Source organism: Gallus gallus, chromosome Z, assembly GCF_016699485.2.
Source record: "Gallus gallus isolate bGalGal1 chromosome Z, bGalGal1.mat.broiler.GRCg7b, whole genome shotgun sequence".
Lineage (NCBI taxonomy): Eukaryota > Metazoa > Chordata > Aves > Galliformes > Phasianidae > Gallus > Gallus gallus.
In genome coordinates this window covers 469,149-489,917 of record NC_052572.1, presented here as the reverse complement: position 1 = coordinate 489,917, position 20,769 = coordinate 469,149, and the positions used below count along the sequence as shown (strand labels likewise).

General features: G+C 45.8%; 1 protein-coding gene across 7 annotated transcripts; it reads right to left on the bottom strand.

The window, feature by feature from the left end:
- Positions 1 to 8,094: 8,094 nt before the first annotated feature.
- On the bottom strand, positions 8,095 to 20,705 carry LOC101751186. Of its 7 annotated transcripts, none has more exons than XR_006932426.1 (4): positions 20,605 to 20,705; positions 16,850 to 17,006; positions 11,057 to 16,176; positions 8,095 to 10,349 (listed from the first exon to the last, which is right to left on the bottom strand). XR_006932426.1 is itself a non-coding variant. In XM_040655675.1 (4 exons), the coding sequence occupies exon 1, from the start codon at positions 18,109 to 18,111 to the stop codon at positions 17,191 to 17,193; it is 921 nt and encodes a 306-aa protein (XP_040511609.1). In that variant the 5' UTR covers positions 18,112 to 19,235; the 3' UTR covers positions 8,095 to 10,349; positions 11,057 to 11,195; positions 11,278 to 16,176; positions 16,850 to 17,190. The 7 variants fall into 7 exon arrangements, 6 of the variants coding, with proteins under 6 accessions (XP_040511609.1, XP_040511608.1, XP_040511611.1 ...); XM_040655675.1 differs by lacking the exon at positions 20,605 to 20,705 and having other exon boundaries at positions 11,057 to 11,195; positions 11,278 to 16,176; positions 16,850 to 19,235; XM_040655674.1 differs by lacking the exon at positions 20,605 to 20,705 and having other exon boundaries at positions 11,057 to 11,401; positions 11,500 to 16,176; positions 16,850 to 19,235.
- Between the last annotated feature and the right edge of the window lie 64 nt (positions 20,706 to 20,769).

Sequence of the window (20,769 nt, the reverse complement as noted above, 5' to 3'; positions counted from 1 at the left end):
TATCTTACGCTCAACCGGAGAAAACTTGCTTGAGTCCATTGTAAAACCAGGCGGTTACAAAGCCACCTCTCAGCCACGTCCACATCCTACTATTCAGAGGCTGCCCAGTGCTGCCAGGCTGTGAGCTGGGAATGTCAGACCCCCAGCGCTCAGGGGGGATAGGTGGGTGTGGGGTGGCCCTACAGGGTGAGCAGCGGCACGTCCCTTGCTCCTGAACACCCAAGTGCAGACAGCCTAAATTTAGACATCTGAGTCGAGAGTAAATCTTTCCTGCGGCGATAAGAAGCACTTCATCGGGGTCCAAGACCAACAGAGGTTTGATGCTTGAAAACCCGTGCTGCTGTGGGTTTTCTGCTCTTTGTATTGCTGTTTCCTTTCCAAAATCGCGAAGATGAAAGTTAAGCTGTTCCTAGGTCTGTGCAGTAATTGCACAGTGGAATATAAACCAGCTGCCCTTTATAACTCGCGAATAAAAATAACAACAGAGCTGGGGAATTCAGATCTCACAGTTCAGCAGGAGCCTTCCCACTAATCCTGTTATGACTCCACTCTCTCAACAGAAATGTGACGGTTTATGAATTGACTTGCATGAAGACTGTGTTCTTACTCATTGTTCCTCATCACTTGTTGAATGATACCAGCTTGATGCGCTGCTTTTAAAATGGAATCTATAGTTGGCCAACTCTTCCTGAGCAGGGTATGGCTCCAGATCAGCCACACCATCAGTTTCTGTTGTTAGATGCTGCACCTCAACCTCAGAACTAGGTTGAAGGGTGGAGGGAAATAATATTTCTGCAAATATAAAGCAGAAGGTACCAGACTGACTGTTTCTTGGCAGAGGAGATGTAAGTGACTGCCTGTGCCCACACAAGAGGCTGGAAACCAGTGACAGGGCTGGCTTCAAACAAGAGCGACTCTGCTCTCAGTTGGTGAAGGAAGCTCACGTTTGTGCTGATGGGGGACCACAAAATCAGCACGTGATCTGGGCTGAGATTAGAGCAGGTTATTTTAGATAAAACAAACCATAATTTCAGGGATGATATCAATCAAAAAGGTTATTCCAGTTCCTCTGCCAGAAGCATAGCGTAACTCTGAGATCAGCTCTTCTCCTCTCAGCGGTTTCCATGCCCATTGTGCCAAGGGTTCAAAGTATCCATCGTTGCCTCACTGCCCATTCCTAACTGCCATATGCATCCTCCATTCCCCTATTTCTCCACTGATTACAGAAAGTCTGTAGGAAGAAAGGGCTGCCATTTCCTTCTCTGATCTTTACACACTGGTACTATTACAAATCCAGGAATCTCCATGGGAACATGGCCTTATTTCATTCTTTGCCATCACCAACGGGAACGGCATACCTTCCCAAGTTCTCATGGGAACAGCAGAAGTGAGTCTGCCCTCACCCCGTGGCCACACGTGGCCCCAAATCCACCCAAAAAACTGAACTTAGGAATCAGATAGCTGCACGCGTTTTGAGCCTTGAATTACTTCCTCCATCTTCTACCACTGGATACGGTGTCAAACAATATGACATAAAAAACTCAAACGTTCTGAATCTGCTGATTCTCCTCTCGAAGTCAGAACACTGGAGGTCCAAGGGTACAAACTCTTTTCCACACACATGGTGGCAAGAACTCTACTTTCCTCCTATGCAATAGCCTCAGAGAATGATGCCCTGCAGCCCCTATAGTACGTTGGGACCATAAACAAATGCAGTCAGTTTTAATTAATAGAATTGTCAGTCAATATTCATTATCTGTGAACTTACACATAGGAAGAGGTCAGCAGAAGACGACAATGTACCAGCCCTTCCTTTCCATTGTTGATATTCTTGGAATTCAATAACAGCGAAAGAAACAATTATGTGGACAATTATTTCAGTGTTTCCTTTTACAACAATATAAGAAGTACAAAATGAACTTTTTAATATGATTTACTGCCCTCAGTCTGAGAGTATTTTGATGTTTTTGGTTAATCTCATTTCCAAGATTGCTTTGCACAGATAAAATGCTCATCTTGGAATATTTAAAAAAAAAAAAAAAAAAAAAAACAGCAGAAAACATCATTCTCCATTTATGTAAATTTTATTCCTGACTATTATAATGAAGGCCACATAGAGAAGTCAGAGCATTTGCAATATCATTGTATTCAAGCCTTCATATTTTTTGGCATGATTGTTCAAAACTCGGCTGAGTAATTGAATGAATTGATGATAGCTCACAAGGATATTTCATTTTAAATAAGACATTTAATTATTATGCTTTATATACTGCAGAACATTAAAGTCATTTGAAAACAGCTTCAAAAAAAGTGTGGGATCTTAAAATGTGGATTTTGCTGAAGACTTTCGGGGATGAGTTTTTTAAAGGTGCACAGGTTCTCAGGAGCCTAAATCCAGAAATAAGGCAACGAAAGCAGAGCTGCTAAGATTCCTAGATATCTTTGTGCAGTTCATTGTCAATAATTTTGAACAAGAAAAGATTGAGAGGAAAACAAATTTACCAAAAATGTAAATGATTTGTCCATTAATAATGAGGTGTCTTATGTGAAAAGCGATTGAGCACATATATGCGTATATATGTATGCCTCGTGTGTATCTGAATGTATCTGTATCTTTAATGTCATGTGTATTCCGGTTTTTATTATGCTTAAGTTCACAGACATGGTTCAAAGAGGATCTTAGGAAAAGAATGTTTTTGTGTGAAGTAAAACTATGTACAGAAATCACATATTGAAGGCTCGCTGAGGAAATAGAAAATAAAGTGTTAATTGCAGGGACACTCACAATATGGTTTATCTGAGCCAGCAACATCCGAACTTTTGAGTCCTAAAACTAGGGATAAAGGGAATGCCAATGAGATAAGGGATCTTGGAGTCACAGAATCACAGAATCACTGAGGTTGGAGAAGGTCTCTACAGTCATCCAGTCCAACCCCAATGCATCCCCACCATGCCCGCTGACCACGTCCCTCAGTGTCACATCTCCACAGTTCCGGAACACCTCCAGGAATGGGGACTGCCCCACATCCATAGGCAGCTGTGCCAGGGCATCACCACTCTTTAGGAGAAGAAATGCAGGGCTGCTGCCACGGACAGGCATTGGAGCACCTATGGAGGATTTTGCCCTCTGTGCACACAGAAGACATTTGGGCTGAGAGGAATTCATCACAGTTTGGCACAAAGGAGAAAGCCCACTTACCTGAACTTTTTTAATCCCTTCTCTATGAAATTCAGTGAACAGCCACTGGTTTGTTCTCAGGGAAGGTGCTTTACATTTGTTTTATTGGCTCTGTAAGGTAGAGGCCCCATGTATGAGCACAGGTCCACATAGGAAGCCTTCCTCTTCACACCCACACAATGGAGATTAACTGCACTCACTGTGCTTTGGTTTAGCATCTCAGTAATTGTGAGGTTTTACCGAACGATGTGGCACTCAGATTTGCTCGCAGTGTATTATCCTCTGCTCATATGCCTCCTGCTCAGCAACAACAAGACTTTGAGCTCTGTTCATGTCCTATCTCCTTTTTTTTCAGAAGAGCTACTTTCAAAACCTTTCAAAAACTGAATTTCTAATCCTTAAAACATTTGCAGAAATAGAGATTTCATCCCACATGATGGATTATCCAAGAGAGAAAGAAATACTGGCACGAATACTGCTCTGGCTGGGGTTTATTCTACAGCACAGCAAATAATCTGAAGGAGCAGAAGAAGTCTGGTGGCCTGGCTCCCATGTGTAGGTAGCACTGATGAGTAACGTCACATTTCAATCTGCAGTGCTTAGCTCCAACTTCAGCTAGTCATCCAGTGCCTGAAATAGACCAGAGAGCTTTGCATTGCAATAGAAAGATATGTCAGCTTCTGAAAACTGGGTTTCCTTTCAGGAAACGAGTCAATTTTACAGCCTTTCATTTCATGGTGTCCTGACGAAATCCAGCTTTTTTCATGTACATCTCTCAAGTGCTGGCGCTTCTCCTGGGCTTTGGAACACCTCACACAGAAGGGTACAGGTTTGTCCTGAGGCATGTGGCTGGGTGCCCTGCTCCACCACCAGTGCCTGTGCTCACAGCCATAGGCTGTGTGCTCAGGAGCCTCTGAGACCCGGATGCTTACAAGTTGCAAGGGGCCATCCATGCATCTGATGGAAGACGAAACTTCAGAATCAGTATCCACGCCAAAAACTCTTTGGACTCCATGAAGCAATTGCCTCCTGCATGGATTGCCCAAAAGACCGATCCCAGAGCAGAGGGTCTGACGTAGGCAGTCCTGGCTGCCAACACGAGGACCAGGCAACGGGCTGAGGCTGTGTGTGCAGTGGGCAGGAGCCTCTGCATGTAGCAACGGGCATGGTCCTGTGTGAAGGGCAATGCACAGACTGCCCTCCAGCAACGAACTGGGGGGGACAGCCAAAGAATTAACTTCTCTTCTTTGTTTCTCTTGAGACTGAGAGGAAAACAAGGTTTTAGAACGTTCTCACGTGTGTCAAAGGAGAGCATATCCAACAATATTGCCTGTGATAGCAGTGTTTGATATAACTAGAAAAATAGACAGACTTTGGGGCACAAAGTTCTCATCCCATTCTGAAACAGGTAGGAAATGTCCAGGTAAGTTTGGGTAGTGCACGCTGCAGGTTAACCTCATGTGTTGATTGCTTAGGCAGCTTGAGGGAGACAGGTAATGAGCATCTGCTGGGCAAAAGCAGAGACAGAGGCGGTAAGCTTGCTAATCTCTATAGGATAAGATACTTATATTATCAGCACTGAAATCCATAGTTGATTGAAAAGTAGGTGTGGTCAGATGAGTAGAATAAATTACACCTAACTTTATTATATATGCAACATAGAGGCAAAGTGGCATTAAATACCCAATGAACTGTCACACCTCGGGAAGAAGCTGAAACCAAAGTTCTGAAGGTAACACTTAAGTTTTAAAATGAACTGCATTTTAGAGATACAAATTTTGAAATTTACTCTCAGAGAATTAATCATTTCCTCGGATGGTAACATCAGCAGTAGAGGCCTTTGAGTGTAATTTGTATTTGAAAAGCAGGTCTCCTACCTGTGCTGTGCTCTAAAATGGTTATTTGATCCTTGCAGACAGTGGTCTTAGCCATTGTCTCAGGGGTTACCGGTGTGCTATGGTAAGGAGCAGGGATTTTTCCATGGTACCCAGCTACAAGGTAAAACCTGAAGACTAACTGGCATCTATGTGGGAAGAAACTTGATTATAATGTATTAAACCACTCACCAGAAAAACCCACTTGCTTATTGCACCCGCTAGTTCTTATTGCGCAGTGTTGTGATCAATTTCAAAACACAGAGACAATCAAAAATTGTCCTTTCCCTTGCTTCAATTTGGACAGATATTAATGAGTCTCAGGAACTTCAAACAAGGGCATGTCGGCGAGCTGCTAAGGGCAATGTGCAGAACTACCAATGAAACTTAATTGTGCATTTTGGTGCATCTCACAGAGAAAACCATCCAGCCTGGTTTCCTTTCCATATCATGGCTATGTCAGAATGCACGCCACCACTGCACAGGACCCTTGCACAGGGGTTCACCTATCAAGAAGCTCAAACTGAAATAGCTCTTTAGAACCTGATGATGAGTCCTCTTTTAGTCCACAGCTGAAGACGCTGCTACCAAATAGAGAACCTGACAGGAGAAAAAGAAAAATATTTTCATCAGAAAATGTTTCTGTATTGCTAAAATCACAGGAAGGAAATGGGGCAGAGCAATTTTAGGTTTTGACTCCAAAAGAGCACTAAATGCATGTTTAATGTTAAACATGTGTGTGTTCCCATCATGATTCAATGCAATGTTCAAGCATGAAGCACATGCTTAACTAGGATTTAAAAATATACCCACAGAACTGAGCTTGTACGTGTGTGCTTTAAACAACAGAGATAAAGCTGCCCGTGTCCCTATTTCAGAGCATATATTGAAGTGTATTCTTGTCGTTGTGCATAAGCAATTTGAGTGCTTTGTTATAGCGAAGGCTGCTCCACTGCCACAGAAAGCTCTGCAGTGGTCCAAAGACATCTGCTTCGAGTGCACATTTCATTGCAATTCTCTGAAGTAAAGCCCGGGGTGTGGAAAATAGATGGAAGGAAGTAAGCATCTGTTGTCATACGGAATGCATTCCTACAAGAAGATAGAGTTTTTCCAACTTCAAATCCTGAAAAGAAGGCCTATGAAGGAGGGAAACTCACTGCAAATTCCAGCTGTGAGAGCAAAGGCGGTAAAAGAGCTGAGCAGAGGTCTTGCTAGGAAAAGTGGATGAATGCAGAGTGCCCACCCAGGACTCCTGCTGTAAAAACAGTGTCTGGCTTGCTGGGGTGACCTTCTGCAGTGACAGTGGGCATCAGGAAAAGCAGGAAATAGAAAACTCAACAAAACCACACAGAAACACTGTTTTCATAGAACCACAGAGTCATTAAGGTTGGAAAAAAACCTCCAAGAACCCCAAGCCCAACCTCACCATCCCCGCCATACCCATTAACCATGTCCTCAAGTGCCACATCTCCATAGTTCTGGAACACCTCCAGGGATGGGGACTCTACCACCTCCCGGGGCAGCTGTGCCAATGCTTTTTTCAGAAGGGATGGTGATGATGGTAACCAAGGATGAGCACGTCACGTTTGACATTGATAAGGTCCTGAGCAGACATGAAGTTCAGACTGGAGAGTTTGTGGAATGAGATGGCAGAGTGAATTCTCACCCCGCAGAATGAAAATGTGATCCCTCTGCCTTGCACGCTCATCCACATGACACAAGAGTGGGAGAGCTTCCAAGGCACTTATTAGCCCAAAGTGTGAATGTTGGCCAGATGGTTTTCTTGGATTCTGAATAGTCAAGAGGATCAGACCTGTGATTAATTGTGGGTTCAGGAAGATGTGCAGCTACAACAGGCCTTGCTGCTGTTGTTTGGTCAGCAATGGTTGCATGTTTACGCTGCTCTTGCCTCACTAAATCCAGATGCTTTGAGTGAAATGGTGGACTAACCAGAAGCCAAAACAGCAGCGGCCAAAGAGAGCTGAACAGATTGTCCTGCAGCTCTTTGAACTGTCTCGCTAGTCATTTGAATAATAACTGCCAAGTTTGATACAGCATTTTCATTTATGTCATTAGCAGGAACAGACAGTTTAGATGAGCAATTTAGAAAATAGCCATAAATGTATTTCCCGGATGCTGGGACACGGAATCTTTGGACTCTCTCCCCAAAAATTTTGGCGTAAGTGGAAGGATCCCTTGGGAATTTAGTTTTCTCTTTACACTGAGAAGTTTTTTTCAGTAACGGTAAAAGAATGAAAAATTCTACTTTTGTAATAAATAGCTGGTTTGGATACACACTTAATGCTTAACTCTTGGACGGCCTGTTCACACTTCCCCCCCAAAAAAAACATTTACAAAGCAGACTGTCAAGGTCCTCTTCCATTCTCAGTTCACTCTACTGGTTTAGTCTATACCTACGCTATGATTCAATGTTCGAACTTTGCACAAACAAGTGCAGAGAGAATGGATGTGTATCACCAAAACTCCGAGCGGGCAGCTATTGCTTTTGAGTCAACACATGTGGATTGCTATGTGTGCTCTAGGATGCATAAGAACAGACTTCATCAGAGATGATTTACAGGAGAGAAGATACAAAATCAGCGAAAGACTACTGTGGCCTGAGTTACACTGAGAGTGGATTTTCTGATGCAATGGTTTTTCAGAATATTCACCCATAAAATCAGTGCTGAGATTTTGAAGGTGAGATCAGCTCTCCGTGACAATGAGAAGCTATTCTACTGTGTAAAATGGACAACCTTCATTTAAACTTCTGACATGGTTACAGAATCTTTACCACCTTTTGCCATTATACTTCTATTTTTCTGTATTTTTTATCTCTGAAAAGAACTTTCAGTGGGCTTTATCTTACAGTTCTTATAGGAAGTTACTAATGTTTTTTTGTGAGCATCTTTAATTTCCAATGAAGTTCTCATGATAAACTACTAATCTGCCGCTGTAATGCAATCCCAGAGGTCTTTCCATTTCATTCAACTATATTCTAGAATTTCTATGGAAAATCCATTTAAGATGGAGGAAGACATGTTTCAGATAAGTTCCTCAATTTTATTTGATATTTTTGTTGTATTCCATACAAATCTCACAGCCCTTGATGACCTTAAGTCACGATGTGGGTGCCCTGCTTCCACCTTTTCCTCTCTTCCTTTTTATGTTTGCGTCCATTCATTGCCCAGCCATGCAGGTCTCCTGCCACTCAGGCTTGCCTTTCCACATGTTGAGATGGCTCTTCAGCTTGAAGGAAGTGGTTCTGGAAAATCAGTCAGGTAAGACATTCCAGACTGGTGGCTTGCCATGTGAAGGACTTGAAGATTCCAGTCTCCTGGATCTGACTGCATTGGACTGTTGGGTCCATAACTCACTTTGGGTCCTTCTCAAAAAAATTGAGACCAATTTGCTGTGAAAATTAATTTGACTACAATTTCCTACCTCATATTCATCCCATACAATCAATTTAATTTTGATCAAATATTAATAGTTTCTTGTTTTCAAGTAGCTGTTTTCTCTGTTTCCCCCAGCGGAGATGGCACTCTACCTAGCTAAATGGGGATAGACATAATCAAACCTCTGTTGAGCATGTCAGAAGAACGCAGTAGCAAAGTTATGAGTTTGTCAGCTGAAAAGCAATCCAATATCTAGAAATAATTGTATACCTGTTTCTCCGGCTCAGAGTATTTCAATAAATCCTGAGATTTTATGTTCAATCTCTTTGTTGAGCACAAATAAGTGTTTAAAAAAATCGTTAGGTTATGCCTTAGTCTGCTCCCAGGAAACTGCATTGCACTTGAAACAAAGGTTGAAATTTCCATCAGACACTGCATGGTTTAATAAGAGGAGCTTAATACAGAAATGAAACAAATCTAGCATTAGAAAAATAAGCAGAATCAAAATCCATTTAACTGAAACCTGAAGCTCTTTATATTTAAATCATAATACACTTACAGTAGCAGCTTCACTAAAAACTGTCTTTGACAGAGATAGCCCTTTATTCTTTCTTCTATATCACTTGTCAAGTAGCTAATTCAAATAGCTAATTGTGCAAATAACTAATCCAACCACCATGTATTACTTCAATTATTTTCTTCTTCATCCTCTTTCTGTTCTCATTCCCACGTATTTTTTACATCATCTTTTAATTAGATTATAAGGACAAGCAACGTACATCAGCACACTGAACCCAAAATCAAGCATCTCTGGTTGTCTTCTACGCATCTAAGCTCAATAACAAAAATAACAAATAATAATATTAACAACAATATGACATTCTTCTCTAGCCATGTCGAGTCCTCAAATAGCACTCAATGAGTTAAATACTACCGCTTTGGTGAGCAGACTATTAAGTCTCATAAACTCTCTAAACTCTCTCTACTTCCCTACACACAGTGTACGAGCCAAGAAAATGCCATCTATCTTGGCATTTTCCAGGCAAGATTTATAAAATGTTGTGAACTTTCCCCTTGGCCTCAGGTAGTTTAAAACCATTTGTCTAGTAAAAACTACGTGGGTGAAGGCTGCGTAAAAGGGAAATATTAGAGAGAAGACAATTCTAGTTGTGGTAGCCTGACTTCAATTGGGCAAAACTGGATATGGAAAATCTTGCCAGCCTACTGAAAACTCTATGGTGTTTTACTTAATATTAAAAAAGAAAAGCGAAGCAGCTATTTTTATGATACTTGGCCTTGAGTGCAAACATATCACCTAAAATGAATTAGCCATCAGGTTTTTAATCACTTAGTCATACAGCAGCTGCACACTTCTATTCTTTCATGAAGAGTGTCACTTTGAAAGAAGTTTCCTATTTTTGCAAGTGAAGAACAAGCATGTTTGATTTCAACACAAACAAGTAACTATGTTATTCTCGTTCCATGAAATTCTAGGATGAAAGAATATAGAAAAAAGATCTCCAAGTGGATACATTTTCTTTAGCATTCTTCCATTACTGAGTCAGCATATTTGTTCCTGTGCGAATGGCGACGCTTCTCCCATCTCTCTGAAGATGTAGCCGTGGCACATCACCAACGGCTTAGTGCTGCCGTGGACCTGAACCCAAGATCTCCTTCCTACATTTCTTGAAGCACTTCTTCACTGTGCTGGTGCCAGAGCACTGTTACTGGTTTCCCAGAGAGATGTTGGGGTTTCCTGCTTGGACGTCTTCAAAACTCAGCTGGACGGGGGCCTGGGCACTCTGCTCTGGGTGTCCGATCCTGGGGAGGGGGTTGGATCAGAAGGACCCAGCGGTCTCTTCCCGGCTCAGACAGTATGTGATTCTGTGAATTCAACATCTGCTGGAATGAAATCAAACTCTAAACTGTAATTCTGCTTTCAAATGGCAACCTTTATACGAAAAACTACATTTGAGACTACAGCAATGTCTTGTAGAACTTGAAAGCTCTGCACTACCTTCACACAGATAAAAATGAATATTAGCTCAGTGCAAAAACTATAAACAGAACTACTAATGAGAATAAATCCACAGAAATGTAAATGATAGCATCTAAGACGAAAGCTGTATGCAAAAACTTTAATATGTGCTCAATCTGGGGATGATCTCCAGCCCAGAAGACTTAAGGAGCTGGCACACTAAGCCATCAGTCTGTCAAACCAGGAATACAGATGTATTACTGAAGCACAGGGAATGTGGACATCTTTCCAGAAAGTGGGAGGAAAATAATCTTAGCGGACACCAAACTTCTGGAGTTTATGCTGTGCAATACTTAAGTTTTGAATAAAACAACAATAAGCACGTGGATACAAAATGAGAGATGATTTATGAAAGACAGATCGTATTAGACAAATTTAATGTTTTCTCTAACCTTACGGTTTAAGCAATGTAGATCATATTTGATTGGACTTTGGAAATATTTGATATTCTAATGCACAAAAAGTATCAGTCAGCTTGTATGTATCAGAACACAGCAATTAACTAACAAAGAGAAGGTCATGGCAAGCTTTCTGAACGTGCTCTTAGAATACAGTCCACAGTACTCACCAAGAGTTAGTGCTGGAAATGATCTTACTGCTTATTTCATCAATGATCTCTGCAGTAAAGGGAGGAGTAAGCTAATAAAACGTTCCAGTGACAAATTGAAGGAGGTAGTGGCAATGATGGGAGCATCACACTGGAAGTTCTGCTCATTGAAGACCAAAGCAATAGAAAGTACATTAGATGCAACAGTATGTAATGGGAAGTGTAGACAGTGAGGGATTCACCTCATCTGACTGCCATCCAGAAGACAGGTCTCCAGTCAGCTGTGCTTTGGTAGGGGACCTGCTGAGAACAGTTCGTCACAGCTGCTGTTGACACCTCTTGCGGAGCTGAGGATCCAGATCTGGCCTGCGAAGATTAGGTATAATGAGTCTCTTAGTTTGGTAACTGTTAGAAAAAGGCTACAGCCTGAAAGACACCAACTAGAAATCATACAGGATAATGACCTGGACGTGTTCCTGAATTCCGGGGTAAATATCAGATGCTGTTGAAAGAATCAAAAGTGATCCTAAGATGTGAGCCAGGTGACTTCTAGCAGATGTAAGCAACTATTAATTGCACTGAGCAAGATGCAGTAAGGCTTTATATGGGACGCTGAATGTAATTCTATTCAACCTTTTTGGGAAAGATGAATTCAAAATGGAAAAAAAAAAAAAAAAAAAAAGCAGAGAAGGGCTACTTAGAAGAGAATGGAGAATCCATTGTGTAAGAGACATCATTTATCCCAGCATGATGAGCATTATTAGTGATAAGCCAAGAAAGGAAGAACTACTCGAGTTAAAGGATGATACTGATAACAAAAATATTGCCATGCTCACATTTATGTGAGGAATTGTAAGACACTTTTATCAATCAAATTACTGAGTTTCTGAAGCAGGGAGAGCAATGCAGGAACATTCTGTGTAGCTTTATGATGGATGACCCCACACACTCTGGAGAAAATTATGTTGGATGCTTTCAAGGGGCCGATCAAGACATTTCATCTTCCTCATTTGGAATGAAAATGTAACATTAAGTTAAAACACGTATTAAAATTTTGATATAAGGAAAACAGTGTTAGGCATTTCCCAAAATACATTCAAGTCTAAGCGTTTCAGGAATACTACTTATGAAAAGTTTGGTTATCATGTCATGGCATAGTTCAGAACTTCTCCCTCTACTTGGAATATAGCATCTGCCTTCAAACACTGTGAGGGAGTTGTCTTTGAATCAGACATTTTGATACCCATATCATCATACTGTATGCTCACAAGATCCAGATTAGGAGAATAGGAAATAAAGAAAGCCCCAAGGAAAACAAACAAACAAACAAACAAACAAACAAAAAACAAAGAATACAGTTCTTTTCACACATACAATATGCTAATTCCATTCAAAAGCTGAAGACAAAGTACGTCTGCTACCCAGAACTTTGTTTAGTTTGGTCATGCAGAATGACCGTAAATCATCACCAGTGACACTCATCACGCTGACTGCACTCAGAAGCCTGGGCGTTCCAAACACACTTTTGTTTGACGTTACAGAATAGCAAACTTCTGTGAAACGGGCATTTTAGGTGCCATACCTCCCTCCAAACATTTCTTACTTTTTAAATAGGTCTACCTGGGGAAGAAAGCCACAAATCACATTATCATACGTAGAATACTTTTCTGTTCTTTAGTCATTAATAGAAGATGGCAAGCAGTAGACAAAGAATAACACTGTTTCTAGTTTTACAGGTGTATTATCAAGTTAATTGGCTACGATACACACCTCCAATTAACATTTCCCTGTCTTTTCTCGAAGAAAACGTACCATATTAAAAACGTTTCCATGAGAAAAGCATTTCTTCCAGATGTTTGTTCTTGAGGAAATATTAAAGATACCTGCTGAAATCTTCATAAGAAGTTGCCTTATTGCACATTTCGTATTCTTAGTCCAGCTGTCATCACGACCAACGTATTTCCATAACTACCTACATATGCCCATTTACTTGAGTGAAGTAAACTGACAGAACTAACTTCACTGTAGTACGGCTTGAAAAGAAATTTTTACATGTCAAATTTAAATGGCAAAAGGATAAGATATTGTCTTAGTTTCAGCTGGAATGGAACCGTTTTCATCATAGTGACTGGTATGATGCTATGTCTTGGTTCTAGGAGATAAACTCCGTTGATAATGCAGCAATCTTTATAGTTGCCTGCTATGCCAAGGCCACTCTCAGCAAAGGGCCCAAGTTGCTGGGAGAGAGCAGAATCAGGACAGCTGACCTAAACTAGCCAAAGGGATATTCCATATCATGTGGCATCACGTGGAAGGCGTTTTGAAGGGGGTAGGAATTCATACTGCTCTATTCCACTGCTCAAGGGCCAGATGAGCATTGGTCGAGCGTGGTGAGCAACTGCTTGTGCATCACTTCTTATAGACATTTATGTATACGTACAGTCATAACTATTTTCCTTTTCTCTGTCTTAGTAAAGTTTTACCTCAACCTCCGAATTCTACTTTGTTTGTTTTCTTATTCTTTCCCCCATCCCACTGGGAAGGGGTGAGGGGAAAGAGAAACAGCCTTTGAATTAAAAAATAATGTATAGCAGGATGCTTCAACAGGAATTTATATATATATGTATACATATATATATATTTTTTTTTTTTATGGTAAAATTCAGTTCTGTAGACTTCCCTCAACTACAGGACATACCATACAGCCTTGTTCAGAGCAAAACATCACCAGTGACCACTGCTGCCAACCAGTACAGTGGGGGCTTGCAGGACACAGTATCTCCAACTGGGAAAGGCTGCTGGGACCCAGGGACCCAGACCTGAGGCTGCAGAATTGAGGAAATCCATCACCAGAGAGGTGGAACAAAGACTGCTCTAAACACCTGCAACTAACACGGGTGGAAAAGGAGGGAAAATCCTCTGCCCCGGCTGAGTTCAGCTAAACAGGGTGCTGGTAGGATACATGCACAGGTAATTTCACCATGAATGCAAAGCATCCTCTGTACCTGTTGGCCTTTATACAAATCCAACATCTTCTCCCTGATGGATGAACACAAGGCGTATTTGTTAAAACTATGCAGCACGTCCCAAAATGATGACATTTCATTTTAATTGAAATCAAGCATGCTTTTCCACTAGGGAACAAGAAAGTAAATGATGTTTTAGTAGGAATTCACACAAGTGAAGGAGAATATTTTTCTCCCTCCTGTTTTATCTTTCCACAGGAATCCACAAACTAATATTTCGGAGGCAACAGATGAAACCTGCTCTCGGTTAAACCGTACTGAAATTAGTGAAGTTACTTCAAGCACCACTTTGGTGACAAACTGCTTGTATTTGAGAACAGAGAGAGGCGAAGGCACAATTGCTGTTTCCGTGGCTGGGTTGGGTGCAGTGAGTCTCCCAAGGCATCTTTATTCCCAGCAAAGTCGGCAGTAGATACTTGAAATGATTTCACCAGGTACCTCACAGGACTGGGACGCGTTCCTCAGGATGTATCACACAGTCCTGCACACATCTAGGGAAGCCGCTCTGGTAATGACGACGTAATTAAGTCACAAATTCAAGTACCCCAACTTTATTCTGTCCCCTTGTTTTTCGCCTTGCTTCCAGAGAGCAAAGCACTATTTAACAAGGAGGCACAAAGAGATATAGGAGAAGTTGCGCTGAAATGATAAATGTTTTCTATGCTCAATCTTCCTACATGTATTTTTTAAGAGAGAGTCAGTGGGGGTGAGAACCAAACAGTTTGGTGCTGTTTTGGTCTATCCGGTAGATTTCACTAAGCTCAACTTTGCTCCACCCGTGCTTCATCCCCAAAGATTACTGACAGCTCTGGATCACCTCTCTTTAATCGACAGGATTAGCGGGACGAAAATAATCAGAAAATAATCAAGTTGACCTGGTGCAAATTACTGACTTGCTCTCCTGTTCTGGGGGTTCAACACTCAGTATCTGAAGTACCATCATGAATGAAGTGCAGCATCTCATAGGCATGTGTGGTCTGTAGTCCTCGGTCCATTTTCAAAACAGAATGGTAAATAAGTGAAGGGTGGGTGGGAGCCAGTTGCAAGGTGTGAACTTCTGGGCAGAACATGGCCCTGTTCTAAATTCAGTGCCAAAAATAAGCCGGTCCCTGAAAACACCTCTCACTGCGCATGACTTCAAGCGTACTCAAGCAAAGGGAAGCCACACCCGTGGAAAGAGTCATTAGCAGCAATGTGGTTTCAGCCTTGTTCCTTTAAAAGTGACTCACCAGACAAACAGCTCAGAATAGAGGTCTATCATAACAGCTGTCCGGGCTCCAAGGTGGTTCACGCAGAGCTCTCACCATCGGGACTCACAGGCACAGCTCCCTCCTGCCTTGGCTCTCACTGCTGGCACTGGGAAGGACAGCACCAGGGCCGCAGTTGCAGACTGCTCCCCCAGCATTAACGACCTCCTCGCTTGCTGTTTTTCTCCAGAGGGCCCATGGTCCCCTGCACAGCCCCCCAAGCAAGCTGCCGTTCCATCACTGCTTTTGTCATCCTGGTTGACATGCAGCTCCAAGACTGAAGGATGGCATGGCGTGCAGGCTGGGCATGCCGGAATGAGCAGCTTCCTCTCGACTTCTGCCATGGCACCGGTTCTTGTGGCAACACTGCGCTTCACAGCATTGATAGGCCTGTGTGTTTCAAATACCTTGGTTGCGTTTCCAATGGGTTTATCTGCAAATGCATAGGGAGTATCTACAGAACACGTGCACACTCAACTTCTCACAGGTTTATGGTAAGGCCAGATTTTGCTGGATTTTTATAGCAATGAAAAAGAACGCAACCGTAGCCCCAAACCTGAACCAAACACAGTCTAGTACTTTGCTGTTGTGTTATTAAAGCCTGCAGACAGGGTGACAAAATTTCTTTGGAGACATACAGCTAACAGACACATTCAGGATCCCAAAGATGTGAATTTTTGTCTAATGCTCTCACTTGTAACGCCACTTATCATGTTAACAGCACAATTCAGCTAGCGTCGCATGGATCCAAATTGCTTCACATGTCTTCGGAGGTGGGAAAAGACCCAACTGCCAATAGCTCCTGCCGGTCCACAACAACATCTGCACTCGTGAGTTGGCGACACAGAATTCTGCGGCACGTTAAAAACTGAACATATGGGGACAGTAGAAAATACAGTGGATTAAAATCTCAAAATAAATAACACTGGGGCCAGTATGGCGATTGTGTTATTCTTTTTCCTATTTAATTTAAAAGCAAAAAAAAAAAAAAAAAAAAACAAAAAACCACAAAACCCAACAACCCGCAGCCCGTTATTAAGCACAGCTTCTGCATTAATTTTCAGTCTGCCAACCTAGTGTGTTCCAGAAAGACAGGGTCTTGCTACAGAAACCAGCTTCACTCGTGTTGCTATGTGTGAAGTTGTACCATGTCACCGTAAATTTACATTTTGTGTTCCATGAATATTTCACTGTTGTGAGGTGAATAATTATATTTACCTCTGTTTTCCCCGAAAGTACAGCATTTTTATATTGCATTAATACAACCAATGTTTCAGCCATTGCTAATATTAAAAATGGATTTAATTATGACTTGATTCATCCAGAGCTAAACCATGGTTGATATCTGAGCAGGCCAGGCACAAATCAGGTGTAATTCACATCCCTAATTATTATACTAACAATTTCTTGCTTCTGAAACATTGAAATGACATGCCCAGTATAATCATGATGAAGAGCAGCAGCAGGCCAGGAAATGCAGCAATTTTCAGTAAGGCATGCACTGCACTGAGATATCTAAGCAGAATAGACAGGAATTATACCAATGAAGCACTCAGAAATGGACCAGGCTCTGAGCATCCTGAAGGAGCTGTGGGTGACCCTGCCCATTGCAGGGGAGTGGGACCAGATGGCTTTTCAGGGTCCCGTCCAACTCAAACCAATCTACGATCTCTGCCAGGGCTCCATTTCAAGGGGTGCCTGGAGAAGACAGAACCACGGAATCACAGGATTTCAGGGGTGGGAAGGAAGCTCTGCAGATCCCCCAGCCCAACCCCTCCCAAGGCAGGCTCCTTAGGGCAGGCTGCTGAGCACAGCGCAGCAGATCCCAGGTTAAATAACAAAGTAAATCCTTCTCTCTCGTCTCTGGGCTCCCACTGTTTTTTCATCTGGTTTTCCGTCTATTGGTTTGCTTTGAAGGGAAAAAAAGAAAAACAAAAAAAAATCTGCATTTTGAACAATAAGCACTTTGGCACCAGAGCTGCCTTTTCTTTGTACATCGTATAGCGCTCAGGCCACTGCCGGTGGCAAAGGACTCGTAACTCACTGATAAAAAAGCTCCAATAATAGAGGGAAATGACTGCATCGAGTCCCACCAGGCCTGTGACACCCAGCTCTGGGATATGGGAAGTGGGGGAAGTGTGGACCCCCACCCGAACCTGACCCCTCCCACGGCTGTGTGACCCCCAGGCAGGGCTGCTCTGTAGCTCCCAGCCCCCGAGGGCACCTGGATCTGCTCGCCCTGCCTCCCTTCAGGGCAGCACCCCATGGGGAGCAGGGCTGTAGGCCGCACCGGGGCCCAGCGGCCCTCACTGAGCTCGGTGCCATTGAGGCAGTCTGTGAGGACACGCTGAAGCTGACAGCCAAAAGCACTAATAATGGCCGCGCACGCTGCCCTTAAATGTCCCCGCTGGTCCCCTGAGGCGCAAATCCCAACTGAACGTCTTATCTGTGCCTGGAACCTCTTTGGACAGCCATGTGCCCGTGCTGAGCTGACAGCCCGGTGATGTCCCACGCGGTGCCACCCATATTGCAGCCACACTGCACGCCAGGCCGCAGCTCCCCTCCTCACCACCTCTGCTCGGCCAGGAGATGGAGTCCTCGTGGCTGCAGGTGCCACCCCCCGAGCCCCCTCCCCTGTGGGCAGGGCACAAAGGCACTGGCAGAGCCACAACTCCTTGCGCTCAGGGGGCGTCAGGGAGGCCATCCTTGGAGCTGTTGGAGGCACCGGACGCGCTGCTGTTCCCGGTGGGAACGGAAGGGAAGGCAGTAGGGACACTCTCTGGGACTTCTGCTGGAACTCCATGCGGACCTCCGGCTCAGCTGCCCGTGTGAGAAGCAGCCCTCCAACCCGGAGGCTGGAACGTGGCCTTGTGGGGGTCGCTTTGGGAAGGGCTTCCAGTGACCACAGCCTCACCCAGGAACACACTTTAAGTGCATGCACGGTGCCCTGCAGACACTCGCAAGGCCAGGAGAGGACGGGGGGAAGGAACGCGTCAGAGGAAACGGTGCCCAGGATCTAGAGGCTTCCTAGCGGGGTGCACGTGGGGCAGCGTCCCCAGGGCCCTCTGGGTGGCCTGGTGGGACCGCCGGGGTGGGCGGTGGTCACAGTGCAAATAGCACAGCCACGCGAGGAGCAGGAAGGGCTCCTCCCATAGTGAGCGTTGGCCATTGGCGCCCACCCTGGCCGCGGTTAGGGCAGGCCCCAGAGAATGGCAGCTGTGAGGGACACAAGGTGAGGGGCTGCAGCCCGCCGTGGCCCCTGGACACGTCCCACCACTCCGAGACAGCTCGTTCTCCCCAGAGCCACAGCACTGCATGGGGCCCTTTGTATTCTCTGGGTTGGAATTTGGGCAGCTCTCCTGCTCTGCTGCCCAACAGAAGTCTGGACTTGGACCACCTTCGCACGGCCACAAGGAAGAGAAACCACGAAAGGTTTCTCACCCACCCTCCAGCAAGCTGAGGGGGAAGAGGTGGGGCCCACAGCCATCCCGCCCCACACAGACCTGCACCCCAATGGCACCCCTGCTGATGGCCGGGCAGAGCAGGACCTGACCTCACCCCTCCCCATGAGCACCCACAGCTGTGCCCCACTTCTTACCCTCCTCAAAGCCCCCCACCAGAGTACCCTGAACCCACCGCTCCCCATGATCGCCAGTGCAGCACCCTGATCCCATCCCTGCCAAAAGCCATGTGAACCAGCACCCCATTCCTCCCAATGGCCGCCCAGCATGGTACCCTACTTCTCACCCTCCCGACTGCCATGAAGAACAGCACCCCACTTCTCAACCCCCAGTGACACCCACAGCAACACCCCACTTCCCATTGCTCCCAATGGCCACCCAGAGCAGGACCCCGACCCCATCCCTCCCCACTGCCACGAGGCCACGCCAGGCCGCAGCTCCCCTCCTCCCCACTGCCACGCCAATCAGTGCCCCATTTCCAGTCCTTCCTCCTGATGTTCCCACCAAGAGCAGCACCCCACTTCTCCCCTCCCCTCCCCCAGTGCTAAGGAGAGCAGCACCCCACTTCCCACTGCTCCCCATGGCCACTCAGAGCAGCCCCCCACTTCCAACCCCCACATGGCTTGCCCAGAGCAGCACCCCGACCCCATCCCTCCCCAGTGCCACACCCATCAGCACCCCATTTCCCACCCTTTCTCCTAGTGCTCACCCCCAGAGCAGCACCCCACTTCTCACCTCCCCGCTGCTTCCCAGAGCAGCATCCCACTCTTCCCAATGGCCACCCAGAGCAGCACCCCCACCCCACCCCACCCCTCCCCACTGCCATGCCAACCAGTGCCCCATTTCCCATCCTTCCTCCCAGTATTCCCCCAAGATCAGCACCCCACTTCTCACCTCCCCCAGTGCTACACAGAGCAGCTCCCCACCTCCAGGGCCGACACTGCTGGCACAGACAGCACCCCAATGCCATCCCTCCCCACTGCCACACCAATCAGCGCCCCATTTCCCATCCTTCCTCTCGATGCTCCCCTCCAGAGCACCACTCCACTTCTCACCCCCCCCCCGCAAGACTACCCATAGCAACATCCCACTCTTCCCAACAGCCACCCAGAGCAGCACCCTGACCCATCCCTCCCCACTGCCACACCAATCAGCGCCCCATTTCCCATCCTTCCTCTCAACACTCCCCCCAGAGCAGCACCCCACTTCTCACCTCCCCACTGCCACCCAGAGCAGCATCCCACTCTTCCCAACGGCCACCCACTACCCCATCCCCCTACCCCATCCCTCCTCACTGCCATGCCAACCAGTGCCCCATTTCCCATCCTTCCTCCCAGTATTCCCCCCAAGATCAGCACCCCACTTCTCACCTCCCACAGTGCTATCAGAGCAGCACCACACTTCTCACCCCACTGCTACCCATAGCAACATCCCACACCCCACTCCTCCCAACGGCCACCCAGAGCATCACCCCGCTCCCATCCCTCCCCACAGCCACACCGATCAGCGCCCCATTTCCCATCCTTCCTCTCGATGCTCCCCTCCAGAGCAGCACCCCATTTCTCACCCCCCACTGCTACCCAGAGCAGCACCCCACTCTTCCCAACGGCCAGCCCGCTCCCATCCCTCCCCACGGCCACGCCGATCGGCGCCCCATTTCCCACCCTTCCTCCCGGCACTCCCCCTGGAGCAGCACCCGACTTCCCGCTGCCCCCAACGCCTTCACCCGCCAGACCCACCCCCGCAGCGCGCCGCCCTCCCCCCTCCCCCGCGCCCCCCGCTCTCCCCCCCTCGCCCCTCGGAGCCGCCGCTCCCCCCGCGCCCCCATCCCGCACCCCGGGCCCGGGCGGTGCCGCTCCGCGAGGGGGCGGCCGGCGCTGTGCGCGGCGCTGCCCGGGGGCGTTGGGGCCCCTCCATCTTTGCGCTCCCGCCCGCCTCCCTCCCTCCTCGTCATTGTCTGCGAGCGGCGGCGGCGCGGCGCTTATAAGGCGGCGGGCATT